Below are 20,557 nucleotides of genomic sequence, written 5' to 3' on the forward strand. Positions count from 1 at the left end.
GTGGAGGGAGGAGAGGTAGGGAGTGAATGGAGGGGAAGGGAGGGAGGAGAGGGAGGGAGGGAGTGAATGGAGGGGAGGAAGGGAGGAGAGGGAGGGAGTGAATGGAGGGGAAGGGAGGGAGGAAGGGAGGAGAGGGAGGGAGTGAATGGAGGGGAAGGGAGGGAGGAGAGGGAGTGAGTGAATGGAGAGGAGGAGTGAATGGAGGGGAGGAGAGGGAGTGAGTGAATGGAGGGGGAGGGAGGAAGCCACACAAATTGGGTGTGGGGTTATTGGTGCTGCAGGCGGGCGGGCACCGGTGAAGTCGTAGAGCTGAGCGGCCGCGTCCACCACGATGCCCAGCAGCGGCAGGTAGAGCGACGCGATGTGCGCCTTCACCTCGGGTGCCGAGTACCGCGGCTCCGTGTCGTGGCTCGACACGAGCACGTGCACGGCGCTGATGGCGCGCTTCTGCAGGCACGACAGGCTGCGGGCGCGCGTGCACACGCGCGAGCAAAGACAAGAGCGAAGGTCCCCCGTGTAGCCATTTCACAGGCCGTTGGGGCGAGCGTTGTGAGCAGCAGCTGTGAAGGCCGGCACGGCACACGAGGGGGTGGGTGGGTAGCACTATGCTCGGCCGCCTTTGTCTCCCCAGTGACGATGTTTACACACCGCACCAGGTACTAATTTGAGGCCGAGTCGACCTTGGGGAGGCCCAGGGCAAATTCAGATCATCGTCACTGCTGTTGGCCGTGAGCGGCAATCGAACTCGGCTTCGTAGCGTAGCGCGTTAACCATCGCACTCCCCGAGAACACACGGACACGGATGCTTACAGGCGCACGCGGAGGTACTGCGAACGCAGACACGCATGCCACATGGTGCCGATGACCAGCCGGAACACGCTTGCTCCTCCGCCGGTGGTCACGAACGCTCGCACGCTCACGGGAGCGAGCGAGCCTAGTCAACCCGTGCGACGTCCCGATGCGGTTTTGGCTCACACCCGACGGCACGCAGGCTAATGCCCATCGCCGATGACGGTGCGCCCCCGATTGACGAGCAAGCGAGCGTGGACAAAACCACGGCAACTCATCCGCCCATCGTCCGCCTCGCTCACCTGTCGGCAAAGTCGGGGTCGAGGGTCAGGGCGAGGTCGGAGAGCAGCAGGCCGGTGAGGTAGTGCTGCTGCCGGAATTCCGTGGAGAGCTCGAACATCTTGGCCACCTTCTGGTCTTGAACGGTGGAGGACATCCCGGAGCCCTGCACGCGCAAAGACAAAGTTCCCCCCACGGGGCCTTTAGTGGACCGTTGGGGTAAGGAGCTGTCGGCGAGCACCAATTAAGGCGAGCCACGGCACACGAGCGGGTGGAGTTGCCAGCGCTATGCCCGGCCGCAGCGCTGACGTTTACAACTCACCCCAGGTACTCATTTCAGTCTGAGTGGACCTAGGGGGGAGAGCCCAGGCCCGGTTCAGATAACCGTTGCGCTGGTGGCCGGAAGCGGGAATCGCGCTCGGGTCGCCGGGTTTGTAGCGCAGCACGCCGAGTGCTACGATAACACACACACGCACGCGCACACACACACGCACGTACAGACGCGTGCGCTTGGCGTGACCCCCACCCCCCCTGCGCGGCGCGGAGGGAACACCTGCGACGCGACGGAGGGCGACGGCGAGGGCGACGTGGGGGGCGACGAGGCGGAGGAGGCGAGCGGCAGGTTGAGCGCCACGTAGTGCTCGTGCGTGCACACGATGCGGAGGAAGTCCAAGCGGAGCGACGCCAGCGGCGTCAGCGCCCCGGGGCCGGGTGAGCTGTTCGCTCGGTTCCACGTCTTTTCCGGTTTGGTGGCGGTTGGGGGCGGTTGGGGGCAGTTGGGGGGGGGAGAAGAGAGAGAATTAGGGGAGGGGGGGCATCACAGTGCCAGGTGGCCTGGTAGGGCTGTAACCAAACGGCAACGTGACGACAACGACCCTCGCCGCGTGGCGTCGTCGTCGTTCCGCGTGACGTCCGACGTTTCGCTCCACGTTGCCGGGGAGGCTCTTCCGGTTCGGCTCGAGTCCCCCCCCCCCGCCACCCCCAAAAAGCTCCCGCGCAGCACGGGCGAGCGAAACGACGGACGGAAGCGCTGACGCTCGGCACCATCCCGGCCGGAAGCGCGCACGCGCGAAGTGGCCGGTGCGCTCGGGGGCTACCCGGCGGGATGTTTGCGCCCGTCCCGTCGCGCGGGGTCACCTGCTTGCAGTAGGTCTTGACGAGCTGCATGACGAAGCCGCGGTCGACGAGGGAGAAGAGGTCGTTCATGAAGAAGGCGAGGCTCACGTTCAGCTTCTCCGCCAGCTCTTGCTCCTGGCACGTCCCGCAAACACGACGCGGGACCACGTCCCCATTAAAGTCGTGGCCAAATGGCCGTCGGACAATAATGATCGTCATCATGTTATTTTTTCTACCTATGTGACTTTACCGAAAGAACCAAAGAGTATGGATTCCTGCAGTCACGAAAGCATCAAATCAATAATGATAACATAGTTTAACACGTCGGCTTTTGGGACCAATATCATCTATAAGAGGGGTTTTTTTTCCCGATCTAACCCAAAAAACCTCTATTATGAATGATAACATTATAATTATTTATTAGATGCGGTGGCGAGATGTTGACAACCTCGCCTGGTATGCAGGAGGTCGTGTGCTCGATCCCGACCCCGACTCCTGTATATTTGGAGTTTGCGTGTCTCTCTCTCTCTCTCCCCATTGTCGTGTGGATTTTTCTCCGGGTCCTTAGGTTTTTCCCTCCACGTCTACGCGCGTTTAGAGTACTTAGCTGCTATAAATTTCCACGCGATAAGCCACTTTAGTTGAACTATCATTTGTGGTCAGTTCGCTTCTGAGAAAGAGCTAAGTAGCTCAGTGGGCCTTACCTGGTAGAATAAGAAATTGTTTGGTTTAGTCTCTAATCATAACGAAGAAGATGTTTCGCGTTGATACGGCGCTTGCGTAAATCCCTCGGCAATTCGAGGCGTCGTATGACACGTCTCATCTCGTACATTCCAAGGGAACCACCAGTGGCAGCTGTCTCTGTGCAGCACGATTCGGCTAGGCATCTGGCCTGTGAACGGGCATTGCCCTGCCAGTGGGGGGGGGGTGCGATGACCGACTGCTGCTGTGTAATTCCCTCCGAGTGATTCGGGGGTAAAGTTTGGACCGAGACGCCGGCACACAATGGCCTTCTCACTTCGAGTGACGTCATGGGGTGTTATGAAGCAGATAGCGCGTGGTCAATACGCCCACAGTAGTATTAACCAGGGCGGCCCGCCGAAGTCGAACCGCGAACCTCTTCAACGAGCGGCGAACAGCGCCACCGCTGGGCCCTGTCAATGCCCCCAAAGGATTCGCGAGCCATCTGGTGTCGTTTATGGGGTCTCTCTTGTGAGTCTGTGGGTCTCCATCTAACTCTATGGTCTCATGTGTCTCTATGCAAGTCTGTGGGTCATGGATCTCTCTGTGAGCCTATGTTGTTTTGCAAAAATCCGGCCAATGTCTTTGTGTCTCTATACAAGACTGTGAATCTTTATATGACTCTGAGTCTTTGAACGAGTCTATGGATCTCTGTGTAACTCTTTTGGGCTGTCCGTGTGAGCCACTGACGACCGGGCTGAGACCACATAAATCGCGACACCTTAGAACCCGGTTTAACAACGGTGGTTGGGTAGCTGGACCTCAGCTGTGCCGGCTCAGCATCTGTGACCTCTGCACCACCCGTATGGTTGTTGACCTCTCTCTACCGAGCCAGCCCCCACAATTACCACCTCCCCCCCACCCCCGCCCGTCACTCCGAATCAGCCAAGTGGCGTCACCTTCTGGAACTTGTCCATGATGTCGTTGGCGACGTTGGTGACGAGGGCGCGCAGGTCATTGGTGAACTGCTCGGGGAAGCGGAGGCGGCGTGGAGCGGCCAGCTTCCCCGTGACGTACAGGTACTGGGCCATGCTCTTCACCTAGGGCACCACGAGGGAGACACGGGGGACACACGGGGGACATGACACAGGGACTCACGGACCGAGGCATGTGTGGACAGGTTGACGATGAACAGAGGCACGAACAGACGGAAGGACTGACAATGGCGCACAACACAAATACAAAGACCCCCCCTCCATATAGCCTTAACAGATAGCTGGGGCAAGTGCGGACGAACGGACTGGTGGACAAATGGACAGACACCACGGACAGACGAACACCAGCAACATAAGGGGAGAAAGACACACAGCGGATATTGACGATAAAGCAGATGACAACGATGATGATGATGATGACATTGTTGACAACGACGATGCAATCGATAATGAAGTTGATGTTCATAATGGCAGCGATGATGTTGCCGATGATAATCGATGTTGACGAAAAAGCTGACGATGACGACGATGTCGACGATCGGGAAGGGCAGCCAGCGCGAGCGGTTACCATGAGCTCGAAGAAGAACCAGGCGTGCTGCAGTGCCGTGTCGCGCACGCAGCCCTTGCTCACGACCCACTGCAGCACCAGCTCCTCGTGGAACAACTGCTCGCACAGACCACGGCGATGCGCGCACGCAGTGATTCACACGGCGACAAACACAGTGGCAAACGGCGATGCGCGCACGCAGTGATTCACACGGCGACAAACACAGTGGCAAACGGCGATGCACGCACGCAGTGATTCACACGGCGACAAACACAGTGGCAAACGGCGATGCGCGCACGCAGTGATTCACACGGCGACAAACACAGTGGCAAACGGCGATGCACGCACGCAGTGATTCACACGGCGACAAACACAGTGGCAAACGGCGATGCGCGCACGCAGTGATTCACACGGCGACAAACACAGTGGCAAACGGCGATGCACGCACGCAGTGATTCACACGGCGACAAACACAGTGGCAAACGGCGATGCACGCACGCAGTGATTCACACGGCGACAAACACAGTGGCAAACGGCGATGCACGCGCGCAGTGATTCACACGGCGACAAACACAGTGGCAAACGGTGATGCGCGCACACAGTGATTCACACGGCGACAAACACAGTGGCAAACGGTGATGCGCGCACGCAGTGATTCACACGGCGACAAACACAGTGGCAAACGGCGATGCACGCGCGCAGTGATTCACACGGCGACAAACACAGTGGCAAACGGCGATGCACGCGCGCAGTGATTCACACGGCGACAAACACAGTGGCAAACGGCGATGCACGCGCGCAGTGATTCACACGGCGACAAACACAGTGGCAAACGGCGATGCACGCGCGCAGTGATTCACACGGCGACAAACACAGTGGCAAACGGCGATGCGCGCACGCAGTGATTCACACGGCGACAAACACAGTGGCAAACGGTGATGCGCGCGCGCGCACACACACACGCGCGGTGACACGCGGTGACACGCGGTAACCAACACGCACGCAGTGCAGTGACGTGGTGACGCACACACACGCGGTGACAACAACAACAACAACAACAACAACCGCCAATCGCCACTAAGTGGCGGTGACGTCACCACGACGCTTGTGCCAGGCCATATGCACCTTGAGGCCACGTGACACACGCGGTGACACACGCGGTGACACACGCGTTGACGCACGCACATGCGCGGCGACATGCGGCGATGCAGGCACATGGCACGGTGGCACGCACGTTGTGACGCGCTCTCTCAAATCCGAGCACACTCCGCTCCATGGTCAGGGGTCAGCGTTAGGGGTCATGGCGGGACAGGGCAACACTTGCTTGTCACGATGATGATAAAAATGTTTCATGTGCTGCTGCTGCTGCTGATGATGACAGTGATGATGGTGAAGATGCTCGTGGTGTTGGTGATGATGCCGATGCTGAGCGTGCGTGTCGCACCTTGCGGGAAGTGAGCCACCCGAGCTGACTCTGAGCCTGGGCGGACTCGGGGAACATGGACTCACGGCACGGCACAACCCGCTCCTGGCACACCAACAACACAACAACAACAACAATATACAACACAACACGTTCGGAAAATTCACGCATACGCACGGATTCTGTAACGCTATCCAACGTGCGCTTGCCTCAGGAAGCATTTTAATTCGCGGTATGGAAGCCAGCACGGTGGCCGGCAGGTCAAAAACCCTTTGCGTGTCCGCAGCGTGTAACGCGTTCTGCTCCGGTTTGTAACGGCAGGTATTGTGCAACGCTTTTTATCCATGTGGGCACGGTGATAGCAACGACCCCTTGCACTCCAGTTCCGTTCCTCTCGGATCGTCCCTCCCGGGGATTATCGCGACCCCACGTTACGGACAGACAGCGCCACCGTGGCCGGGTTTCTTTGGGGGTGAGGCCCCAGATAGCAATGCGACGTGGACGCCAAATTTGTGTTCATATCGCCACCGTCTTTGCAGATGCCATCGCGACACCACGTTGCAGACGGACAGACAGAGCCGATGCGTAAAAACCCATGGGTCAATGCGGCCGATTTTGAAATCGGGTGAATCCAGATAGCAACACGAGTTTGGTTCATGTCGCAAAACTCATCTCTTCGGGAGTGATTGTGACAGACCGACCGATGTCACGCGTTCAGAACGACGCTTTCAGCCTCGGTTGGTTTGCGGTAAAATTTACCGACGCTCCTCGCTCATCCTGGGCAACGATACCCCCCCAGCCCCTCACCCCCAACCCCCCGCCCCCACCCCCCCCCGCCCTCCCCCCCGTTTCCTTGACCCGCGGCCAAACAAACCCGGGGCCCGTCGGCGAGGCGTTCATCCAGCAGCGGACTGAGCAAGAGCTGACACACCTTGCTGGCGAGGAGGTTGGCGACCTCCTGGTCGGCGGAGGTCGGGCTGCTGACGTCGGGGTTGCTGCTGCTGAGGCTGCGCGTCCCCGGGAGGTTAAGGGTCGTGGGCCGAGGGCGAGCGGCGAATCGCGAGAGCGTGTTGTACCGGATCCCTGCGCGCAGACGGCCCACAGCAACACCGGCGACATCACCACCCGCCGTTGTCGTCATCCATCATCCACATCATCATCATCAGCTATCCATCAATGCATCGTCATCATTGGTCCATCATCATATTTTTGTCATGAGTCCATCCATCGAATGCTATAATCATCACCCATCCATCAACCATCATCATCATCCGTCATCAACAATCAAAGCCATCAAGAACATCATCACCGTCGTCATCATTCGTGTCATCGTCGTCACGGTCAGCAATGCCACCGGGATAGAAATCCAGTTGGCCGGCTGTGGGGTTGGCAGATCGCGTGACGATCTGTGATGCGGTCGCGCCCCGAGTTTACCTCCGGGGTTCATGGTTGGCGTGCAGCCACCGCCCCTGGCACCACCACCGCCGCCGCCGCCACCACCACCGGCGTCCGTTCCGACAGCGGAGCAGGCGAGCGGCAGGCGGAACACGTGGTGCACGTACGCGGCGAGCAGGGCGTTGCGACCGTGCTGGTCCTGGTTGAACTCCAGGCTCTGGTGCACGCGGTTGGCGATGTTGGCCATGGCCTCGAAGGCCACCTGGCTTAGGTTCACTGCAGGGATGGCGGTGGAGGTGGGGGGATAGCGATGACGGTGGGGGTGGCGGGGATGAGAAAGAGAAAGACGCGCACCCGACAGACCAATACAGGGCGACAGACGTGCAGGAGACGGATATGCGTCCACGGACAAACAGACGAGCAGAGATGGAGGGACACAGAGAGACAGATACACAGAGTGGTATGGGGAGAGATAGACACAGAGAGAGGGAAGAGAGACACGCAGAGAAACATGCACACACACACATTCTCAGCATCGTGCCACTATCGATAACACCATCACTATAGTCCCGCTAGGTCCACCACAGCTACTACCACAACCACTGCCACCACCGTAATCACCACGTCGACTCTGGGCACATCAACACTGCCATTACTATCATCAAAGAAGAGGCATTAACAAACTGTTGGAGCGAGTGCTGTTAGCTATGAAGGCCGGCACGGCACATGAGGGGGTGGGTGGCCAACACCACGCCCGGCTGCCTTTATCTCCTGGGTGGTGATGTTTACACACCGCAGATTCGACCTAGCGCAGGCCCAGGACCGATTCAGATAATCGTCACCGGCGTTGGCCGCGGTGTCGGAATTGAACTCGGGTCGCCGGGTTCGGAGCGCAGCGCGCTGACCGTTGCACCACCGCTCCCCACTACGATCACCACCACCAACCACCGCGACTATCACCGACGCCGGGCTCGCCACCGTCACCACGGCGCGGGCAGGCTCACCGATCTGTCCGGCGAGCACGGGCGGGCGCACGGTGAGCAGCACGATGCGGTCGAGCAGCGGGTGGAAGTGGCGCACGAGGGGCTGCATGGCGGCGTTGCCGACGCCGGCCACGGCCGAGCGCAGCTCCGCCTCGAGCTCCGCCTCCGTCACGCGCTTGGGCCCCGCCCACACGGGGAAGGAGTGCGACTCGAGCGCGGCGCACAGCGCGAACAGGCGGTCCAGCGGGGCGTCCTGGCGGGCCGGCGGAGACGTCACCATGGTCGGAGCACGCCGTCGTCGTCACAGTCATCGCCGTCATCAATCATCGCCGTCGTCGTCATCATAATCATCACCGTCGTTGCCATCGCCACAGTTATCACCGTCATATTTATCGTCGTCATAGTCATCGCCGTCGTCATCGTCGTCACAGTCATCGCCGTCGTCACAGTCATCACAGTCATCACCGTCGTCACAGTCATCACAATCATCGCCGTCGTCATCATAATCATCACCGTCATTGCCATCGCCATCGCCACAGTTATCACTGTCATATTTATAGTCAGCGCCGTCATCATAGTCATCACCGTCGTCATAGTCACCGTCTTTCATCACCATCGCCATAGTCATCATTGTCATCATCGTCACCATAGTCATCGTCGTCGTCGTCATCATCATCATCATAGTCGTCACCATCGCCATCGTCATCATCATAGTCGTCACCATCGTCAGTCATCACCGTCGTCATAGTCGTCACTATCGTTACCATAGCCAATACCATCACCATCGTCATCATCGTCAGTGCAGCACCCGGCGTAAAGAGCCAGTCCAGGGGGGTTGCTCTAACGAGCAATCTGAGTTATCATCATCATCACCATCATCCTAGTCTACATCATAAGTGGGAGCGTCCTCACGTAATAATTATCACCCAGTGGTCATTGATAATCGTGCTTTCATCATTGTCTATCAACTGCCATGAATGTCATTATCATCACTATTATTATGAGAACTGGCAAAATAATCCATCTCATCAACATCATCATGGTCATTGTCCACAACATCATCATCATTCACATCATTATCAATATCACCATCTACATCATCACCTCCGATTAGCACAGTTGGCAAGGTATGGTGCGAAAAAAGTTCAACGTACATACACCCATTAACATGCACATCATTATCATAACCATCGTCATCATCGTATGCTTAAGATCGGAACGCGCCGCCCTCACCTGTGTGTGTAGCGAGGTCACGGCCACCACCTCCACATTGAATATGGCTTTGTGTCCCTCTACCCAGCGGATATTCGGCACATGGACCTACACAGGGGTCGGGGTGGGAGCGATCGCAGAGAAATCAGCGCTTGGACACAGACGCTGCTCTTGGAGGCATGGGCACACACGGGGACGCGTGGCGACACGCATATGGATCACAGGGACACGGGAGCACACAGAGAATTACCGGAAAGTATAGGAAGACACAGGGACACACTGAGAATTCTGGAGATGCGTTGGAGACAAAGGGATACGTGTGGAGGCGCATGGCGACGCGCACGTAGCAGTTCTCACCTCGGGGGGCAGGGCGGAGTAGTTGGTGGGCAGCTTCTCCATGGAGACGGCGAGGTTCACTTGCCCCGTTACCAGGCGACCGTGCTGCAGCAGGGGCAGCCACTGCAAGGGGTCACGGGGGTCACGGGGGTCACGGGGGTCACGGGGTTCACACGGGCGCAGGTGAAACAAAACACTCAACACGTTCGTCACCAATGTGCTATGAAGAAGGGCCACTGGCCTCATATGGTTTTTAATTGCTTTTAAATTCACGCAGTGTTATTGTGTCGGCACGCGTTGGTTTGTTTTTGTCAATTGTGTTTGTGGACCACTGGCAACCTGTGATGATTTGTTGCAGGTGAGGCAAGTCTGTGTTTGGGTGTGCGAGTGAGGGAATGAGCGAGTGGGTGGGTAGGAGTTAGTTGGCAAGTGTGTGAGTGAGTGAGCGTTTGTCAGTGAGTTAGGCAGCAAGTCAGTGGGTTAGTGAGCCGGTGAGTATCTGAGCGAATGAGCGAACCAGTGACTGAGCGAGCGGAGTGAGTGATCAACTGAGCGAGCAACCGACTGAGGGAGCGAGCGAGCGAGCGGTGACGTGGGTGGCACACGCACCGTGTATCCGATGGGCGTCTCGAGCGGAGCGTTCTGCTTCTGCTGGCAGCTGATGTGGTAGAAGGTGAAGAGCACGTGGTGGTTCTCGGTCAGATTCGCCGGCAGCTTCATCTTCACCTCCTCGTAAAAATCCGGTGCCCTGGCGCGACGCGCACGCAGGCATTAACCGGGGCGGCTTCCGGGCTCGAACCGCGAATCGCTGCAGGCGCGGTTACGCTGGGCCGTGATGATGATGATGGGAGAGCAATGACGACGCAACAGTGGTTTGCACACTGCCCCTGCAATCGCAGTGAGCCGGGTTCGATTCTCGTCCGTCGCTCTCAAGATCCCCGGAAAGACTCAGCACGGCGTTGCTTAGCCGACTACCTTCCAGGGAGGTAACTGAGGCACAGGCGGTCGTGCGAAAAGCATCGGATAGGTGAGCATCGAGAGACGCCGACAGCGGGCGCATCATCCGTTGCACAAATGAGGGTCCTGGACAAAACGGAAGGGGACATCCTGGGGAGATGCTGGTGATTGTGAAGCGGCACCGCGTCGCCGCGCGCGACAAGGTAATATTTTTCGATTTAAAGCTTTCGTGACTGCAGGGATTCATATTCTTGGTTCTTTCGGTGAAGTCACGTAGAAGGGAAATAATAAAATAATACAAATAAAACAATAAATTTCTCGCGACGTTTCGATTGCAACACAAGCAATCATCATCAGGTGTGAAAACCACAGCAAGGTGATGATGATTGCTTGTGTTGCAATCGAAACGCCGTGAGAATTTTATTGTTTTTATTTTTATTTTATTATTTCTCTTCGACGTGAATATAAGGTCATATTTGTGAAACGCCGAAATCAGCGCTCCCCCATCACCGTCCCCCTCACCTCGCCAATCATCGCCGCCCTCACGAGGGACAGAGAGAGAGAGAGACAGGCAAAGGGATGGTCGTTGTGCAACATACAGGCACACTATCCCTATTAGGCGGTGGTGGTGACGGTGGCGGCCAGTGGGCGGCGAGGGCAGACACAGGCTGCCTTTGTCTCGGCGGCGATTCCTGCTCCACGATCACGTCCCTCCCGCGTGCTCGCCCGTCACGCCACGGCTCACCAACCCCATGAGCAGAGGCGGCGGGCGGGGGCGGGGATGGGGAGGGGGGACAGCGAGCCAGGAGCGAGAGTCACCAGGAGGGAAGGATGGACGGAGGGAGCGGTGAACGCGTGCCGGAAGAGGGTATCCCCCACACCGTTCGACCATACTTCACCACGCCGGTCAGCCGGGGCGGGGGGGGGGTTAGTGTGCGTGCAGGATCGGTATACCACTCGCCGCTGACGGCAGCCGTGGCCAGGAATCGAAGGCGGGTCGCCGGGTTCGCAGCGGCATGGCGGGCAAGGCTGTAAAGCCAGTAGGCTGATGGATTAAAAAAAATACTTTTTGTTCATGTGCGGAGACGGGGCCCGAGCTATTGCTCGCGTTCGCTATTGGTCTGGCTCTGGCCGCTCACTTGTTGTGGTAGGTGATGGCTGTGTAGGCTTCCTTAGAGAAGTCCGGGCAGCTGGATTTGCCGAAAATCGCCTGTAAACAACAAGAACAAACACACTTGATCGCTATAAACCACGCAGGTTTTTCCGTGGTTGCGCCGCACGGAACAGCTCTCCCGCCCCCGGCGTAGGGATGTACCACAGGGGTTTGGGGGAAAGTGGTGGGGGGGGGGGGGAAGTAGTACCAGCATGGTGCTCTCTGGATCTTCAGCTGCCATGAGTTGTATCTTGATGGCGATGTTCCTGGCCGAGCCCTGCCGCGTGGAGAAGTTCACGCTCTGCGGGTACACGTACAGCAGGTTCCTGCGTGCGCACGCACACACAAAGACAAAGACCCCCCCCCCCCCCGGTGTAGCCTTTAATATACGAAGAGCGGCGCGGAACACAGTGTGGTGGGTGGCCAGCACCACGCCCAGCCGCCTTTGTCTCCCGAGCGGCGGTGTTTACACATCACAGTAGGTACTCATCATTTGAGGCTGAATCAATCTTGAAGAGGCCCACGACCGGTCCAAACAATCGTCACCGGTGTTGGTGGCTGTGAGCGGGAATTAAACTCGGGTCGGCGGGGTTCACAGCGCACAGCGCGCTAACTGCTCCCCACCCCCGGAGACACCCACACGCACACGCAGGGTCAATTACGGGGGAAAAAAAACACAATGTAGCAAACGCAATTACAACGCCATCAATTGCCGCTCAGTGCACGGTGCATTCCGCAGACCACCCGCACGCGCGTGCACAGCGAGCAACCGGCGGGCGCCGCCGGGGGTGGCTTGTGCCACGCGGCGGTCGCGACGGAGCCAAACGAAAGACCGCGGCGATGTCGCAATACCGACGGCGCCGAGTCGGTAACTCGAACGAGCCGGATGGCCGGCGGCGCCGGGACCATCGCGGCAAACGCGCCGTGCCATCGTTAAGGCCGCGCGGTCACGACAGCGGTTGGATAAGGGGTGGCCGGGTGTCTCAGAGCTCGCGGGGACACGGTGGTTGGCGTCGCTGAGATCCAGGACGGGCGGTTTGAATGTCGCTTCTGGCCACTTGTGATCAAGCTGGGTTCTCTCGAGGGGAGCGAGTTGATCGTCTCAGATCGGTCCACATATGGCCTTATGAGGATCCACAGACTCTAATGAAACCCACAGACTCACGTAGAGACCCACAGGACTCGTATGGACCGAGGTGAGGTGAAACCGGGTTGTCAAGTGTAGCTGGAGCCATGTGCCCCCCCCCCCTCCGTGTTCATATATAAACTAAACTTCTTATTCTAACAGGTAAGGCACACTGGAGCTGTATAGCTCTCTTTCGTAAGTGATCTGGCCACAAATGTTAGCCCAATCAATTGGTTTATCATGTGGAAATGTATAGCAGCCAAATACTCAAAAGGCACGTTGATGCTAAATGTAGAGGGGAAAACCGGAGGACCCGGAAAAAAATCCACGCAACCACAGGGAGAGACATGCAAACTCCAAATATACAACAGGCGTCAGGATCGAGATAAAACCCCCCCACTTCCTGTATACCAGGCGAGGTAGTTAACATCTCGCCACCGTGGCACCCACACAAGATGAAATGCCACTAATATCACAACTTCACAAATGCTACTCGGACAGCAGCGGAAATTAGTCTTGTTTGCTAAAAGTGTACGGTTGAGTTAATGGTCCACCATTATCGAGCTGCGCCGTTACCATTCGGGGTCACGCCGACACGCGGCAATAGCAGCGTGTGACCCCGACCGAGAACAACCAAGAGCCTGGGTCACATGACCTGACGCCCGGGTCACATGACCTGACACACACGGCGCCCCCCTGTCAACACTGCAACGTCTTGCGCCAGGTCGCCGGGTGTTTGGCTGGGGCGACGGTGGTGGATACGCTGCTGCACGTGGCTGCCTGTAACCCAGCACCGTGTGGAAGCAGCAGCAAGGGTTGGTGGGTCATCGCACACAGAAATTCCCTTCCCGTGGGCATCGTGGCGTCGTGGAAGCGCCATTGCACTTTGGCTCGGCAGGAGAACGCGGTGCAGCAAAAATGTGGACTCCACCCGTCCCATCCGAAAGCGACGGATGCTCCCGTGTCCTCGCACATGCAAACACTGATCAGCTGGCCGATAACATCTTAATATATATAGAGGGCTGCAGAGCTTAGGAAATGTTTTGGTAACGTCGGTTCCTTACCGCGCAGCTGCTGCCTCACTGCGAGTCCGCCGTTCCTCACCCTTCTCTCTCCCCCCCCCCCACCGAGAAAGCTTCTCTATCCGCCTCTGGACATGAGCATTCCACCGCCCTGCCCCCCACTCCGAGGTTATTCGCGGTTGTGAACCCGACCCCCCCCCCCCCCCCCGGGAAGGATGGGCCCATCACGCGCGGCCGAGCCTACCCCCCACAGCCAATCGGCGCGGCTCGCACCACGCGCACGGTGGCACGTGGACGCACATGTGACCCAGCGGGTGTGAGAATGTCTGTGTGCGTCGGTACGCATGTGCGAGTGTTTTTGCACGAGCGTCTGTGCACGTGCGTGCGAGTACGCGCACGTGCGTTAGTGTATACGCACGCCCATGAGTGTATCTGCCGGTATGTGCATGTGTTTGGGTGTATGTGCATGTGCGTAAATGCGTGTGCATGTGCGTACAAGTGTGTCTTGGGCGTGCGTGCGTATTTTACCAATGTCTTTGCTGGAATTATATTTCTGAAATTCGATCTTAAAGTTATCGTGCAGTTACATTTCATGATTATTATTGTCTGCGCTTGTTTATCCAGGAAAGCCTCACATGGAGTCTCAAGACTTTTGTGCCAGGAGGGTCCTGCCACATATCCGTAGTAGGGGGGGGGGGGTGATGTTTCTGCGTCATTCCACTTGATTAAAATGCAGGAGGCATTTGTACATTGAGATATTTTGGCCAATACCGGTTACATTGTGTGTTTAAAATAAGGAACACGTCTACGAGAGAAATATCTATGGGACCTTTTTGCCAGTAGGTATCAAAATGATGGGGAAAAAAACAAGAATATATTTTACCCTTTCTGGATATAAGATGTTCCAACACCAAATTGATACCTTTTTCAAGGCATCAAATCTGCATTAACCACACGAACTTGTGAGAAAACATGCAAAAAACACATCCTCTGACAATGTATGCAGTGTCTTTGAAACTCGTTGGCCTACACCAGAAGACATCCTTCTTTATCTGTGAGAAGGAACCCGGAGAACCCGCAGGAAAGCCATGAGCAAAAATTGGGAGAGAAAAATTAGGAGAGAACTCTAAACACTCGACACGCTCGCACTCGACAACCCTCACATTTTGCAAATCAAAGGGTTAAAACGTACAAACTCTTCTCGCTCACTCTATCACACAAAGCCACAGATACCCGCTCCGCTGTAGCATTATCAGACCGCCGGCACAAGTCGTGTTAAACGAGCACCTCATTTAAGGCCGAGCCGACCTGGGGGAGAAGAGCTATGCGCTGTTGTTGGTGGTGCATGAAGAGGGGGTGAGGGGGGGGTGATGGTCTCAGACTGGGCCCAGGGCACCTGTAGATATTTAAAACGATTTCGTTCAGTACAAATGACCCTTAAATTATTAGTGCTTTACATTAATAATTTAAGGGGTGTAAAATAAATTGTTATAAATATCATTGTTATCGGTTTTCTTTGCTTTGCTTTCAAGCAAATGTATTTAGGATACAGTTAATGAATAATGTGTGAGAATGTTACATATTATGTTTATTCATTACACAATTTGAAAGTGATGTTTGTTACTGGCCATGTAACATGTTAGACATGTAGGTCCATGCTCTGTAAACGTGTTAAGAACAACAAAAACCCCACCTGCCTCTGACGGTACCTTCGAGCGGCTAACTCTGGATTGAGACAAGCACTCACCTCCTTCTACCCATCTGAAACCACGTGTCAATATTGCTTATATAAAAAAAAATCACAAAAAAATGAATCGCAAATTACGAACGCACCACGCCTGGGGGTCGTGTCGTCGCGTCGCCACGGCTATGTGAGGAATGCAACGCTGCATACATCTCGATAGCAACTCCCCCCCCCCTTCCTCTTACCCCCCACTACCCCCCCCCCTTCCTCTTACCCCCCCGCCGCCATCACCACAGACCCCCCTCCAGGACCCCCTGCTATTGGCTCGAACCCCACACAGCGGTCACATTGGCCGGGAGAGGGGGGGGGGGGCGGCTCACGGTGGAAAGGGGAGGGGGGGGGGGCGGCGGTGGAGGAGGAGGAGGGATGAAGTTCTGGGAGTATAAAGCTGGGCTCGCTGGCAGCGGTCGGACACAGCCTCTGTGCTCACAACACTAGGCTGTCTCCAAGGCAGGGAGAGGTGGGGGGGGAAGAGATTAAATAGGGAACTAAATTTGTTTAAATTAAGTAAGGACTTGAGAAAGAAGGCCACATCAGCTTTTGTTCGGGTTTTATTTTTTTAAGTTGGCGAGGTCAATTTTATACAGTGCCAAGTTTTTAAAAAGTTATTTTTCCCGTGAAAATAATCGAAGCTCTGAGCGGCGTTGTCAGTGCTGGTGTCGTTGGAAGGAATTTGTTTTGTATTTTGTTACTATATTTTATTATAAAATTATCCAACAGTAAAATCGTCAGAGAATCAAAATCGCCGCCGTCAACCCTACGACTTGTTAAGTTGCCAAATTAGTTTTTTTGTATGCGAGCGACAGCGGCGAATCTTTATTATTAAATATTGATTAGAGACAAAATAGAGAAAACAAAATCCTACGCCCGAAAACAGGGATACACTGAGACAGGGAAAGCCAGCTCGCATTTCCACCCCACCGTAGTAGACAACCTGAACCGTCCGCCACACGGCTCTGCCCCCACACCACCTTAGCATGCTGTCCCTGCCACCTCTACCCCCTCTGCTCCTGCTCCTCGCTCTATCATCGCCGTGCTTCGCCGCCGGCGCCCGCTACTCCGACAACCTCTTCTACGGCGCCCCGAGCCCCGGCAGCCTCGACGCCGTCCACGCCAACACCCGGCAAGACGACCGCCACCAGCAGCAGCAGCAGCAGCAGGCGATGACCACCACGGAGTCGGCTGTGCCGAGGGGCGGTCGCCGGGCACGGTTTGCGCTGCAGGACGAGGTCAACCTCCTGGCGTTCGGGCTGCTGCAACTGGGCCAGGGCGTGCGCGAGCTCTCCGAGCGCACGGCGGAGCGGCTGGCGGCGGCCAACGGCGCGGTGGAGCGGGCGGCGGCGGCGGCGCACGGCGCCGAGAGGCGTGCCAGCGAGGCCGAGAGGACGGCGCGGGAGCTGCGGGAGAGGCTGGGCAGGCTGGAGGAGGCCTGGGTGCCGGCGAGGAGGAGAGAGGCGCGGAGAGACGAGGTGCGGGGGGCGGTGACGGCGGCGGCGGTGCGGGGTGTGCACGGTTACGCGTGGGTTGGCGGTGCTGGTGCTATAACGGTGGTAGCGCCGGAGCCGTTGCCACGTGCAATAGACGTGGGTAGCGCTTGCGTTGAAGTCAGCGCTGGCAATAACCCAAGCACGAGCAATACCACCACTGCTCGTGTTGTTGCGCGACTTCACAGTGATTTCTGCTGAAGTGAGCCATGAGCCGGCGCTCTTCTTCTGCTGACAGCCCCAGGGCAGTGGTGGAAATTCCACATTCCCATGACGGTCTATCCATCGGACAACCACTGTTGACTTGTCCACAAAGTGGTACTCATTTTATCGAACCCAGAGAGATTATGGGCCGGGTCAACACGCAACCAGGCTTTGTATTCAAATTCATGTACGGTTAAGTTTGTGTATGAGCGAGTTTGCATAGTTGAGTTTGCACGGTTGACTTTGCACGAGCGAGTTTGCACGGTGCTAGTTTGCACGCGTGCGTTCGCGCGCAACCGAGTTCACGTGCGATCGTTTAATTTACCCAGCTACGCAAAAAATTATCCGTAATTTTCCGCCACTGCCGACCTCAGCGTGGAGCTGGACACCCGTGAACAGGAGCTTCACGGTGCACCGTGGGTGCCTCCAGCTCCGATCGCTCGTCCGCGTCGCTGTTATCCACCCCTCGCTTGACGTTCGTTCGTTCGCTCGCTCCCACCTCCACAGTCGGAGTCCCGCGAGGGCGACGATGCGGGAGCCCTGGATCTTCCGTCGGAGCTGCGCGAACGGAACGTGGAGTCGACTCGTCTCCGGCTCAAACGAGAGGTGAGACGGAGCGGGACCCCGCCGCGGGGGAGATGGAGCTACGACGACGGAGCGACAGCCTCGAAGCTCGTTCTGCTCGCATTCTCAAAACCGCCCCCCCCGCCGCCCCTGAAACGCACCCAATCTCGTCGGCCCATGGCCAAGCTAAGCGGGACTTGAGCCTGGATAGGTACTTGGATGGGCGATCACCATACGCATGATGAACAGGCGTTGTGGGCAGCAGAGATTCAGCGGAGCGACATCCACTGTTGTATCATACTCCTATGCTGCCAAGTCTATGCTACCCGGTGGCCTTAACTAACCCACACCGAGCGGTGAAGTATGGTCAAATAACCCCCATGACCGACATGGTGTAGAGGGGCACTCATCCAGCAGTGGATTGGCAAAAGTGCTGGTGTAGTCGTTGTTTTGAGAAATACCGGTGTGGTGTACCATCGTATACCGGGCCATTTCAACCACCATAAAAAACTAAACACACACACTACATGTAACACTAGATACGTACACACACTACATAAATACACTCTATAATGCACACACTGCACACAACAACGATTGTACACGAGTTGCCTAGCGTGCTTGGAACATCATTTCACTGTGATCGGTCTAAAAACAATCTGCCCCAGCTGACTTGCGCAATATTTTCGATATCTCACATTACATAATTGTATTTTTGTGCGCCAAATCTCGACTTTGCTTTCATTGCTGTACTTTATTAAATTTTGTCTGCTTGGTGACCCGAGGTCACTCTCGCAGATGAGAGTCTACCCCTGGTCTCAAAAAATTTACTTGAAATTGGTGATTGCGACAGCGACGATAGCCGTTTTGATGATGACAAATAAATAAATGGTGCCCCCCACGTCAAATTTTACCCCCCCCCCCCACTTCGTAATCCACCAGCTGGGCCTCAATGGTGGCGAGATGTTAACTACCTCGCCTGGTATACAGGAGTTCGTGGGTTCCATCATGACCCTGACGCCTGTATATTTGGAGTTCGCATGTCTCTCTCCCCGTGATCATGTGGATTTTTCTCCGGGTCCTCCGTTTTTTCCCCCCTCCACATTTACAATCAATGTGCGTTTAGAGTTTTTGGTTTCTATTAATTTCCACGTGATAAGCACACTTCGTTGGGCTATCATTTGTGGCCAGGTCGCTTCTTAAAAACAGCTACGTAGGTCAAGTGGGCCTTACCTGGTAAAATTAAAACGGTTTATAGTTTAAATAGTTTTATAACCCAGCAGCTGGGCCTAAACGACTACACCTCCCCTCTCTCCCGACAGATGAACCGTCGCGGCGCATAGCGCCACTCCGTTCCATCTCCTCCCGTCGTTTCTCGCGAAGCTCAAGTTCTCCTCGGAGGGCGACCGGGAGGACCGCAGGAAGCGGCTTTCAGCCCCGCGACTCTGGCCGCCGCACCAGCACCCCTGGCACGGAGAACCCCGCGCGCCCGCGTCGGCGTTCGCCGGCCCGCCAGCCAGCCGGCTCGCCTCGCGCGCGCCGCCCGACGCGCAAAGCTGACGGCTTCACAGGCGAAGCGCCAAAAAAAATAAAAACACCAGCTCGTTTCTCAACTCTCCCACGTCGTGTTAGGTTTCCGCGCTTTAAATATATATTTATGTATAACCTAAACAGACTGTTGTGTGTATGTTGAACTTCTTATGCGCCGTACGTAGCCGAACGTGCTAATCGGAGGTGCTAGTGCTGTTAGCGGGTAGCACCTATGAAGGCCAGCACGGCACATGAGGGGGTGGTGACCAGCCACACGCTCGGCCGCGTTTGTCTGCCTACTGGTACCAGGTACTAATTTGAGGATGAGTCGGCCTAGGGGAGGCCTAGGACCGGTTCGATGTTGGCTGTGAGCGGGAATCGAACTCGGGTCACCAGGTTCACAGTGCAGCATGCCAACTGATACGATACTGCTCCCCATATATATACACACACACACATACACGATGTATATCGGTAAATCTAACGTGTCGTAGCCATGCCACGAACCTGACAAACTTCGAAAAAAACATGAACTCACATCTCAAATTCCTGTGCGTTGTTTCTATTTTATACAAACATAATAACCGCGCGCGAGCGAGCGAGAGGGATTATTAAGTAGGTTGCTAGATTCTTCTTTTAGCGACGAGATGACGGGTGTGATGTCGATAATAAAAGATTGACGAACAAAACTCCGCGTTTGCCGAGTGAGTCCGAGCGCCTCCGATTGAAACACCGCGGAGAAAATTTGCACCGGCCCCCTCCCCCCCCGCAATGACTGCGAAGATGGCAGAAGATGTCGCGGTGGCCTGGCAAGGCTCCGAGGTGAGATGGGACAATGGGTTATAGGGCGGCAGCAAAGGTCAGGGGTGAGATGGGACAAGATGTCAAAGTGGCGAGGGTCAGTGTTGAGAGGGGTCATCACAGGGGTGGATGAGTATTATCGGCGGATGGCGGTTCACAGGGGCTGACAAGGGGTCACAGGGTTGTGGCGATAGGGGTGTAGAGGTCATGCGAGGG

General features: G+C 56.3%; 2 protein-coding genes across 2 annotated transcripts in view; one reads left to right on the forward strand and one right to left on the reverse strand.

The window, feature by feature from the left end:
* The window catches only part of LOC144947647 (dedicator of cytokinesis protein 7-like), a 74,748-nt gene that overhangs the window by 21,235 nt on the left and 32,956 nt on the right, over positions 1 to 20,557 (reverse strand). Inside the window, exons 15-29 of the mRNA XM_078876884.1 lie at positions 12,075 to 12,192; positions 11,853 to 11,923; positions 10,366 to 10,504; positions 9,778 to 9,879; positions 9,442 to 9,528; positions 8,230 to 8,461; positions 7,265 to 7,501; positions 6,762 to 6,913; positions 5,852 to 5,935; positions 4,429 to 4,524; positions 3,825 to 3,965; positions 2,206 to 2,319; positions 1,622 to 1,804; positions 1,092 to 1,234; positions 294 to 463 (exon numbers count right to left, since the gene is read on the reverse strand). Of these exons, the coding sequence (XP_078733010.1) occupies positions 294 to 463; positions 1,092 to 1,234; positions 1,622 to 1,804; positions 2,206 to 2,319; positions 3,825 to 3,965; positions 4,429 to 4,524; positions 5,852 to 5,935; positions 6,762 to 6,913; positions 7,265 to 7,501; positions 8,230 to 8,461; positions 9,442 to 9,528; positions 9,778 to 9,879; positions 10,366 to 10,504; positions 11,853 to 11,923; positions 12,075 to 12,192 (2,069 nt within the window). The remainder of the gene's footprint in view (positions 1 to 293; positions 464 to 1,091; positions 1,235 to 1,621; positions 1,805 to 2,205; positions 2,320 to 3,824; positions 3,966 to 4,428; positions 4,525 to 5,851; positions 5,936 to 6,761; positions 6,914 to 7,264; positions 7,502 to 8,229; positions 8,462 to 9,441; positions 9,529 to 9,777; positions 9,880 to 10,365; positions 10,505 to 11,852; positions 11,924 to 12,074; positions 12,193 to 20,557) is intronic.
* LOC144947648 (uncharacterized) lies at positions 16,185 to 20,238 on the forward strand. Its single transcript, XM_078876885.1, has 3 exons — positions 16,185 to 17,227; positions 17,954 to 18,052; positions 19,333 to 20,238. Exons 1-3 carry the CDS (start codon positions 16,736 to 16,738, stop codon positions 19,351 to 19,353), a joined length of 612 nt encoding a protein of 203 aa, XP_078733011.1. The 5' UTR covers positions 16,185 to 16,735; the 3' UTR covers positions 19,354 to 20,238.

Source organism: Lampetra fluviatilis, chromosome 46 (assembly GCF_964198595.1).
Source record: "Lampetra fluviatilis chromosome 46, kcLamFluv1.1, whole genome shotgun sequence".
Taxonomy (NCBI): Eukaryota; Metazoa; Chordata; class Hyperoartia; order Petromyzontiformes; family Petromyzontidae; genus Lampetra; species Lampetra fluviatilis.

Coding starts and splice junctions, on each gene's coding strand:
- LOC144947648 (XM_078876885.1), top strand. CDS start 16,736: ATGCTGTCCCTGCCACCTCTACCCCCTCTGCTCCTGCTCCTCGCTCTA. Junction 17,228..17,953: donor GAGAGGCGCGGAGAGACGAG/GTGCGGGGGGCG, acceptor CCACCTCCACAG/TCGGAGTCCCGCGAGGGCGA. Junction 18,053..19,332: donor GTCTCCGGCTCAAACGAGAG/GTGAGACGGAGC, acceptor CTCTCCCGACAG/ATGAACCGTCGCGGCGCATA.